Below are 11,159 nucleotides of genomic sequence, written 5' to 3' on the forward strand. Positions count from 1 at the left end.
GTGTGTCCAAGTTAGGGATGCAAGTTATTAACTTTTGTGACTGACTGAACTTTAACCTGAGAAAAAACAATGACCAAGGAAAACCAACTTTCAACACAAACATCATATAAGAAGTATCTTATTTATTGAACACATTTTTATAGATAACGCCATATTTTGTGCTTGAGGTATATTAAAAAAGTGTGATAGATGATAATTTGTGCCAGTTTAAATGTAGGCTGCCATAAAAAGCAAATATATACCACAGGAAATTATGAAATTCGTGGTTGTAACAATCAAAAAGAAGTACCAAAGAATGATTCATTGCTTGATTGGCAAACCAGATTAAAGTATACAAAATCTGGCAAAATATTAAATCCCAAATTAAAGTCAACCCATTTATGCAGGGGCTGCATTCAGTCTGCACGCCAGTGTCAGAGGATGAAGCTGATTGGCTATTCTAGGCTGACTGGAGTACATGGAAAGTCTTTGCCCATTTGAGGAAAGGTAACAAAAGCTGCACCTTCAGGCCCAATCATCAGAGCTTCTCCATTCTTGCTTTCATCTTTCACCAGAAGAAGGAAGGCCTTGGCAACAGTATCAACCCTGTAATGAAATTACAATCACATGACTACAATACCTGTCATGTATACAGATGTAAATTAAGATGTTAAATGCATAGTCTTGCTTTATGCATCCCTCCTGGGAGGAAGGATACATGTAAACTCACTCCAGACAGCCGTAGGTCTCTATCATCTTCTCCGTAAAACTTTTCAATGGAAAGAAAGTTCCGGTATGCTCTTCTGAATTCAAGAAGGACAGAAGACTGGTCTTCACAAACCACGGACAGATGACGTTGATTCTCACCCCGTAGTCAACCATCTTGGAAACGGCCTATTTGGCACATGCAATTAAAGAAAAGCCTCAAAGACTTTTTTTCTTCCACAAAAAGACTTGAATGATTTATGCATTATTTTTCACCACCCAAACTGAAGACAAAATACATACTGCCATGGCACGGCTAAATCCCACCACGCCATGTTTAGCTGCTGTGTAGATGGGCGCCACTGGCAAAGGCCCCAGACCTGCAGACAATATGCAAAGATTCAGTCAAGGCAGTGTATTTTTGAGGCCCATTGGGTCTAAAACAACATTGGACCCCAATGACTTGCATTGTATGGACAAAAATAGTGGAAACGTTCAACAGAAGAAAATGTCATACGTGTTAAAATAACATGAGGTAATTTTACATTTAAGCTTTTAAATAAAGTGACATACAAAAGAAGATCAAAAGCAATTTGTCAGATAGCCAACACTATTTGTAATATACAATGCCAGACTTATAAAACAAGATTATGAAGCAATCTAGAGAGAAGAAGTGTGTGTGTAAGTGCTTCGGTTTAAGGGTGAAAAGTGGTAAAGTGCCAAAGGAAGAGGTGTGTTTTAGCTGCTTCTTGTGAAAGATGTGTTCTCAGCAGTTGAAGTGAAGGTTTGTGCTGCAGCTCATTCCACCAAAGACGAACTGAGAGGGTAAAGGTTTTGGAGAGCGACTTTGAACGTCATCGTGAATGAACATCAGTTGTTCAAATGAGTTAATTATGACATAATTGTCATTTTTTAGAACTATTCATTTAACTTCACATAACGTGTTTATAGTCCTATGAATAAATTCATTACAACACTTTCTATCTTATAATTTTTAGTCGACAAGTTTACCTGCCCATCCAGTCTTAATAGTTAATAATAAACAAACATGGCTTGCTGTCCTTTACGGCAGTCAAAGTGGCATTACGTCGTGAAAGTGCGGACTCAGAGGAAGGCCGTGAGGGTTTAGGTTGCCATTTGGGACAGGGCCTTAAATGTTATCTTAAATGTTATCTTATGGCTTAAATGTTATCATCAGCATGCCTGTGGAAACTGACCACTAGCGGTCTGCATGTGTAATTGCACATTGATGCGGACAACAATGCAGAAGTATAAATGAAAACCAATACGTAACTTGCGGCGTAGAGGAAACGACGTAGGTCCAACGCAGAACTATAAACCAGCCTTAAGGCAGGTCGGCTAACAAACTAGAGGTCTCCTTTGAGAGCGGAGGGAAAAATCACTGCTGTGCGAGAGAGTGAGAGAGATCAGTGAGAGATAGGGTTTAGTCTGAGATCTGGAGTTCAACGGCAGTGAGAGATAGGGTTTAGTCTGAGATCTGGAGTTCAACGGCAGTGAGAGATAGGGTTTAGTCTGAGATCTGAAGTTCAATGACAGTGAGAGATGGTTTAGTCTGAGATCTGGAGTTCAACGGCAGTGAGAGATAGGGTTTAGTCTGAGATCTGAAGTTCAATGACAGTGAGAGATGGGTTTAGTCTGAGATCTGGAGTTCAACGGCAGTGAGAGATAGGGTTTAGTCTGAGATCTGGAGTTCAACGGCAGTGAGAGATAGGGTTTAGTCTGAGATCTGAAGTTCAATGACAGTGAGAGATGGTTTAGTCTGAGATCTGGAGTTCAACGGCAGTGAGAGATAGGGTTTAGTCTGAGATCTGAAGTTCAATGACAGTGAGAGATGGGTTTAGTCTGAGATCTGGAGTTCAACGGCAGTGAGAGATAGGGTTTAGTCTGAGATCTGGAGTTCAACGGCAGTGAGAGATAGGGTTTAGTCTGAGATCTGGAGTTCAACGGCAGTGAGAGATAGGGTTTAGTCTGAGATCTGAAGTTCAATGACAGTGAGAGATGGGTTTAGTCTGAGATGTGGAGTTCAACGGCAGTGAGAGATAGGGTTTAGTCTGAGATCTGGAGTTCAACGGCAGTGAGAGATAAGGTTTAGTCTGAGATCTGGAGTTCAATGGCAGTGAGACATAGGGTTTAGTCTTGAGATCTGGAGTTCAACGGCAGTGAGAGATAGGGTTTAGTCTGAGATCTGGAGTTCAACGGCAGTGAGAGATAGGGTTTAGTCTGAGATCTGGAGTTCAACGGCAGTGAGAGATAGGGTTTAGTCTGAGATCTAGACTTCAATGACAGTGAGAGATAGGGTTTAGTCTGAGATCTGAAGTTCAATGACAGTGAGAGATGGGTTTAGTCTGAGATCTGGAGTTCAATGGCAGTGAGAGATAGGGTTTAGTCTGAGATCTGGAGTTCAATGGCAGTGAGACAGGGTTTAGTCTTGAGATCTGGAGTTCAACGGCAGTGAGAGATAGGGTTTAGTCTGAGATCTGAAGTTCAACTGCAGTGAGAGATAGGGTTTAGTCTGAGATCTGGAGTTCAATGGCAGTGAGACATAGGGTTTAGTCTTGAGATCTGGAGTTCAACGGCAGTGAGAGATAGGGTTTAGTCTGAGATCTGGAAATCAACTGCAGTGAGAGATAGGGTTTAGTCTGAGATCTAGAGTTCAATGACAGTGAGAGATAGGGTTTAGTCTGAGATCTAGAGTTCAACGGCAGTGAGAGATAGGGTTTAGTCTGAGATCTGAAGTTCAATGGCAGTGAGAGATAGGGTTTAGTCTGAGATCTGGAGTTCAACGGCAGTGAGAGATAGGGTTTAGTCTGAGATCTGGAGTTCAACGGCAGTGAGAGATAGGGTTTAGTCTGAGATCTGAAGTTCAATGACAGTGAGAGATGGGTATAGTCTGAGATCTGGAGTTCAATGGCAGTGAGAGATAGGGTTTAGTCTGAGATCTGAAGTTCAATGGCAGTGAGAGATAGGGTTTAGTCTGAGATCTGAAGTTCAACGGCAGTGAGAGATAGGGTTTAGTCTGAGATCTGGAGTTCAACGGCAGTGAGAGATAGGGTTTAGTCTGAGATCTAGAGTTCAATGGCAGTGAGATAGGGTTTAGTCTGAGATCTGGAGTTCAACGGCAGTGAGAGATAGGGTTTATTTCTGAGATCTGGAGTTCAACGGCAGTGAGAGATAGGGTTTAGTCTGAGATCTGGAGTTCAACGGCAGTGAGAGATAGGGTTTAGTCTGAGATCTAGAGTTCAATGGCAGTGAGAAAGGGTTTAGTCTGAGATCTGGAGTTCAACGGCAGTGAGAGATAGGGTTTATTTCTGAGATCTGGAGTTCAACGGCAGTGAGAGATAGGGTTTAGTCTGAGATCTGGAGTTCAACGGCAGTGAGAGATAGGGTTTAGTCTGAGATCTGAAGTTCAATGGCAGTGAGAGATAGGGTTCAGTCTGAGATCTGGAGTTCAACGGCAGTGAGACATAGGGTTTAGTCTTGAGATCTGGAGTTCAACGGCAGTGAGAGATAGGGTTTAGTCTGAGATCTGGAGTTCAACGGCAGTGAGAGATAGGGTTTAGTCTGAGATCTGGAGTTCAATGACAGTGAGAGATAGGGTTTAGTCTGAGATCTAGAGTTCAACGGCAGTGAGAGATAGGGTTTAGTCTGAGATCTGAAGTTCAATGGCAGTGAGAGATAGGGTTTAGTCTGAGATCTGGAGTTCAACGGCAATGAGAGATAGGGTTTAGTCTGAGATCTGGAGTTCAACGGCAGTGAGAGATAGGGTTTAGTCTGAGATCTGAAGTTCAATGACAGTGAGAGATGGGTTTAGTCTGAGATCTGAAGTTCAATGGCAGTGAGAGATAGGGTTCAGTCTGAGATCTGGAGTTCAACGGCAGTGAGACATAGGGTTTAGTCTTGAGATCTGGAGTTCAACGGCAGTGAGAGATAGGGTTTAGTCTGAGATCTGGAGTTCAACGGCAGTGAGAGATAGGGTTTAGTCTGAGATCTGGAGTTCAACGGCAGTGAGAGATAGGGTTTAGTCTGAGATCTAGAGTTCAATGACAGTGAGAGATAGGGTTTAGTCTGAGATCTAGAGTTCAACGGCAGTGAGAGATAGGGTTTAGTCTGAGATCTGAAGTTCAATGGCAGTGAGAGATAGGGTTTAGTCTGAGATCTGGAGTTCAACGGCAGTGAGAGATAGGGTTTAGTCTGAGATCTGGAGTTCAACGGCAGTGAGAGATAGGGTTTAGTCTGAGATCTGGAGTTCAACGGCAGTGAGAGATAGGGTTTAGTCTGAGATCTGAAGTTCAATGGCAGTGAGAGATAGGGTTTAGTCTGAGATCTGAAGTTCAACGGCAGTGAGAGATAGGGTTTAGTCTGAGATCTGAAGTTCAACGGCAGTGAGAGATAGGGTTTAGTCTGAGATCTGGAGTTCAATGGCAGTGAGACATAGGGTTTAGTCTTGAGATCTGGAGTTCAACGGCAGTGAGAGATAGGGTTTAGTCTGAGATCTGGAGTTCAACGGCAGTGAGAGATAGGGTTTAGTCTGAGATCTGGAGTTCAACGGCAGTGAGAGATAGGGTTTAGTCTGAGATCTAGAGTTCAACGGCAGTGAGAGATAGGGTTTAGTCTGAGATCTGGAGTTCAACAGCAGTGAGAGATAGGGTTTAGTCTGAGATCTGGAGTTCAACGGCAGTGAGAGATAGGGTTTAGTATGAGATCTGAAGTTCAATGACAGTGAGAGATGGGTTTAGTCTGAGATCTGGAGTTCAATGGCAGTGAGAGATAGGGTTTAGTCTGAGATCTGAAGTTCAATGGCAGTGAGAGATAGGGTTTAGTCTGAGATCTGAAATTCAACGGCAGTGAGAGATAGGGTTTAGTCTGAGATCTGGAGTTTAACGGCAGTGAGAGATAGGGTTTAGTCTGAGATCTGGAGTTCAATGGCAGTGAGACATAGGGTTTAGTCTTGAGATCTGGAGTTCAACGGCAGTGAGAGATAGGGTTTAGTCTGAGATCTGGAGTTCAACGGCAGTGAGAGATAGGGTTTAGTCTGAGATCTGGAGTTCAACGGCAGTGAGAGATAGGGTTTAGTCTGAGATCTAGAGTTCAATGACAGTGAGAGATAGGGTTTAGTCTGAGATCTAGAGTTCAATGGCAGTGAGAGATAGGGTTTATTTCTGAGATCTGAAGTTCAACGGCAGTGAGAGATAGGGTTTAGTCTGAGATCTGGAGTTCAATGACAGTGAGAGATAGGGTTTAGTCTGAGATCTGGAGTTCAATGGCAGTGAGACATAGGGTTTAGTCTTGAGATCTGGAGTTCAACGGCAGTGAGAGATAGGGTTTAGTCTGAGATCTGGAGTTCAACGGCAGTGAGAGATAGGGTTTAGTCTGAGATCTGGAGTTCAATGACAGTGAGAGATAGGGTTTATTTCTGAGATCTAGAGTTCACTGACAGTGAGAGATAGGGTTTAGTCTGAGATCTGGAGTTCAACGGCAGTGAGAGATAGGGTTTAGTCTGAGATCTGGAGTTCAACGGCAGTGAGAGATAGGGTTTAGTCTGAGATCTGGAGTTCAACGGCAGTGAGAGATAGGGTTTAGTCTGAGATCTGGAGTTCAACGGCAGTGAGAGATAGGGTTTAGTCTGAGATCTAGATTTCAACGACAGTGAGAGATAGGGTTTAGTCTGAGATCTAGAGTTCAACGGCAGTGAGAGATAGGGTTTAGTCTGAGATCTAGAGTTCAACGGCAGTGAGAGATAGGGTTTATTTCTGAGATCTAGAGTTCAACGGCAGTGAGAGATAGGGTTTAGTCTGAGATCTAGAGTTCAACGGCAGTGAGAGATAGGGTTTATTTCTGAGATCTAGAGTTCAATGGGTTTGGACATGGTTCCAAGGACAGGACGGGCCCAAATGCCAGAAGAATTTTCGCTGGGATGGTACAATGACTGCTGCTTATATACGCTTGTAATGGTGGTTGACAGGACTGAATGATTAGGCTCCTCCTGAACCTTTGTTTGGAACTTAATTATTTATATGTATTTATAGAGACAGTTTCAAACCTGCCATAGATGCAATGTTGACAATGACTCCTCCATTACCGCCATTTTCCTTCTTCATATGTTCTAGGGCAAGATAAGTGCCCCTGACCACTCCACCCTGAAATGACAACATGAATAACAAAATGATCAGCTGAAGGAAATGTAAGACCGACCGACCGACCGACCGACCGACCGACCGACCGACCGACCGACCGACAGACAGACAGACAGACAGACAGACAGACAGACAGACAGACAGACAGACAGACAGACAGATAGATAGATAGATAGATAGATAGATAGATAGATAGATAGATAGATAGATAGATAGATTACAGACAGACAGACTCCTACCAGGTTTATTGCAATAGTCTTTTCCCAGTGTTTTTCATTTATGATCCCTGCATTGTTGCACAGAATGTCTATGCGGCCAAACTTTTCGACAATTTTTTCCAAAATTCCTGTAAAGAAAAATGTGATATTCATAAAATAGCCACACTCTCTTTCACTGTTCCTATTATCTGCTGTGAAGTTGTTTGCCCTGTAACTGACAACTCATATTACCGATAGTCATATCGGTCACAGGGTCATGTAATCATTTCTAGATGATAAAACTTCTTGTCTTGAAAGACCTTTGAAAGACCCACTGGGGCGGCAGGGGCTCAGTGGTTCATGTAGGTGGTCTACAAACCGGAAGGTTGGTGGTTTCATTCCCGGTTCCACCTGACCAAGTGTTGAGGTTTCCATGAGCAAAACACCTAACCCCAGCTGGACGGTGCCTTGCATCGCTGACACTGCCGTCAGTGTATGAATGGGTGAATGTGAGGCGATATGAAGTGCTTCACTGGCCATATTGTGGGTCTGTTGAAAGTGCTATATAAATGCCGTCCAGTCCATTTACCTTTAAAATCTTCCTCTGATGAGACATCGGCAGTATAAAATTCAGCTCTGTCACGTCCATACTCCTCATCAAGTTTGGTCTTCAGTTCATTTCCCACTGATTTATTCACATCAATTAAAGCCACCTGTAATCAAATGAATCAGTGTTAGCTGTTATAGTACAGTACAACACAGAATAGTAGCCTATAGTAAAGTAGGTGCCTTTTGTATCCCTCATCCATTTTAATGTCTTTTTTTTCTCCATGAGGTTTCTCCATATTAAGCCCCGGGTGTACTAATTGTGCGCTTGCAGCGGGGTTCAGCGTAGCCCTTCAGATACAACCCGATATGCACCTCGCTGGCCATAGCAAAGTAGGCAGAGTTTTCAAAACTTTTAGCGGGAGTTCTATATGTCTAAGTTATTTCTATACATTCATCAGGAGCACATATATGAATTATAGAAATTTGGGCTGCGCGCGGACGGGGTGTGCGCCTAAAAGTATACCCGGGGCTTTATATTAGCCTACTAATATACACCGACCAGGCATAACATCATGACTACCTTCCTAATATTGTGTTGGTCCCCCTTTTGCTGCCAAAACAGGACTCCAACTAGACTCCTTAAGGTGTGCTGTGGTATTTGGCACCAAGATGTTAGCAGCAGATCATTTAAGTCCTGTAAGTTGCAAGGTAGGGCCTCCATGGATCAGACTTTGCTTGTTCAGCACATCCCACAGATGCTCGATTGGATTGAGATCTGGGGAATTTGGAGGCCATGTCAACACCTTAAACTCGTGTTGTGTTGTGCTCTTCAAACCATTCACTGTTGCCACTTTCAGCGGAGTCAGCATGGGCACCCCGAGTGGTCTGTGGCTATGCAGCCAAATATGCAACCACTGCAATGTACTGTGTATTCTGACACCTTTCTATCAGAAGCAGCATTAACTTCTTGAGCAATATGAGCTACAGTATCTTGTCTGTTTGATCTGACCACATGGGCCAGCCTTCACTCCACACATGCATTGTCGCCGGTTCACCACTGTTCCTTCCTTGGACCACTTTTGATAGATACTGACCACTGCAGACCGGGAACACCCCACAAGAGCTGCAGTTTTGGAGATGCTCTGACCCAGTCGTATCCATCACAATTTGGCCCTTGTCAAACTCGCTCAAATCCTTACACTTGACCATTTTTACACTAACACATCAACTTTGAGGACAAAATGTTCACTTGCTGCCTAATATATCCCACCCACTAACAGGTGTAGTGATGAAGAAATAATCAGTGTTATTCACTTTATTTAATAATCACTGTATTTAATAAAATGAAATAAAAGCTAATGCTTTATATTTCTAAAATGTATTGTTTTAGATTTTAATGGATATATTTTTTATTATTATTAAAAAATGGTCTCCCCAGTAGGATATATGTAGGCCTTAATTTTAAAAACAGGACATTCTGAAGAAATATTATAAGAAAGTTGTAGTGTGACTTATCTCTCAACTGTAAAACTTAAATGGATAGCTCACCCAAAAATGAAAATTTGATGTTTATCTGCTTACTCCATGGCTTCCAATATACATGTGTTTTTGTTTCTTCAGTAGAACACAAATTAAGATTTTTAACTGCAACCGTTGCACATATAATGCGTTATAAGCAACGGTTGGAGTTAAACATCTTAATTTGTATTCTACTGAAAAAACAAACACACCTTTTGGATGCCATGGGAGTAAGCAGATAAACATCAAATTTTCATTAACTGGCGCAAAGCCTACAACAATCCATTTTGATGACTGGGAGGGAGACTGACAGCGCCGTTCACGGCCCAGAATTTAGTAGGTCACCATAACGTTTTCAACTTTATCCCATTTAACGCCAATCTTATCACACATTACCATACAATAAACGCTTGCGCAATATGTGTTTGCATGCAATGTCCCGCATTTTTGTCTTCCAGAAATGAATTTGCCGGTCTCTATTTGTTTTTATGTATATTCCAAAAACAACGAGATTTTTAAAAGGTCAAACGTTACGAAGGACATTAAGGCTATTTATATTTTTATTTATTTTCAGTCATAGCCTCACATCTTCAACGCACGTTTCATGCAGTTTGCCTACTACCCCAGAATGAGGCTGTTGTTCGTTTTTTTTCTGCCATGTATGTAGCCTAGGCTATATTCATTTTAAGTCCAGTATGTTTTTACATTTCCTAACGTTATCTCTGACGTATACAGTCGGCTAGCAGGAACTATTTTACGCGGAACTCAAACCAGACAGCTTGGACTGTTTTTTTTTATTTTTTTTAAGATGGTTGTTTTGGGGTAGTCATTTCGTTTTATAGCCTACTAATAAAGAAAAAGAAAAAAGTTTTTCATCATTTAAAAAAAATGTATTTTTTACCTTTGACCCATTTTTCAGGAGTATTTCGACAAAGCTTCTGCCCAATCCCTGAGCTGCTCCGGTCACAACAGCAACTTTATCCTTTAAATCCATCGTAATACACCTGAGAAAGAAATACAACGCGTTCAACTGAATGTGGTAAATGAGTGAGGCGTCAGGATTAACGCTTCTGTATGAAACGCGATCGTTAGTTCCTTGATGTTTGCAATGAAAGCACTGATGATGCTACACTTTTTTCTAGACTCATGAAACCAGGAAAAAAAATATAATTTTTTTGCATTGTTTACCTGTGCGTCCGGACAGCGTCTATCAATAGCGACTAAATAGTGACTAACTGATGATTTTATTAAAAGAGGTATGGGTGAATGGGTGGAGTTAACCACAAGACGAATTTGTTTTGGATGGTATTGGCTAACTGAAAGAAGGTTCAAATGAAGGTTCAACCATAGGTTCAAATGAACAATGATAAAGAAAATATTAGCTTATAAACATCTTGATATTTACAGTTTTTTACTGAAATCTTGTAGCCTTTACCTCTCTTTATGATTAGAAATGTTAGTTTAAAAGTGCATTCACGCAGATCTAATATATTCTTGCAGAGTTTTCCAACATCTAAACTGGCTGAAGATTAATCAATTTAACAGAACTTTCATTATACACATTTACAATCGCACACATACACACGTTTGTGTGAGGACATTGCATAGACTTTCATAGTTTTTTATACTAGGTTAACTATCCTTTCTACCCCTTAACCCAACCCAACCCTTAACCCATCACAGAAACATGTGCAAAACATATTTAAAAAATAAATAAAATAAAACGTGTTTTGGCCGATGTATAAGCCTTTTTAACAAACACACACACACACACACACACACACACACACACACACACACACACACACACACACACACACACACACACACACACACACACACACACACACACACACACACACACACAATGATTTAATATATTCTGTCCCCTTACACTAACCCTACCCATCACAGAAAACTTTCAGCATTTTTACATGTTCAAAAAACAACTTTGCTGCAAAAATGCATGTGTAACCAAATATCTCTGAGTAAAATAATATTGTCAATAAAGTAGTAGAAGGGCCCTGAGCAAGATGCAATAGCCGAGCAATGTGTG

General features: G+C 41.6%; 1 protein-coding gene across 1 annotated transcript; it reads right to left on the bottom strand.

Moving 5' to 3' along the window:
- Positions 1–102: 102 nt before the first annotated feature.
- Positions 103–10,379, bottom strand: zgc:56585 (uncharacterized protein LOC393297 homolog). Its single transcript, XM_067424558.1, has 8 exons — positions 10,292–10,379; positions 10,005–10,107; positions 7,626–7,749; positions 7,079–7,185; positions 6,746–6,842; positions 988–1,064; positions 710–873; positions 103–585 (listed from the first exon to the last, which is right to left on the bottom strand). The coding sequence occupies exons 2-8, from the start codon at positions 10,095–10,097 to the stop codon at positions 435–437; spliced, it is 813 nt and encodes a 270-aa protein (XP_067280659.1). The 5' UTR covers positions 10,098–10,107; positions 10,292–10,379; the 3' UTR covers positions 103–434.
- Positions 10,380–11,159: the final 780 nt, after the last annotated feature.

This window comes from Pseudorasbora parva, chromosome 18 (genome assembly GCF_024679245.1).
Source record: "Pseudorasbora parva isolate DD20220531a chromosome 18, ASM2467924v1, whole genome shotgun sequence".
Lineage (NCBI taxonomy): Eukaryota > Metazoa > Chordata > Actinopteri > Cypriniformes > Gobionidae > Pseudorasbora > Pseudorasbora parva.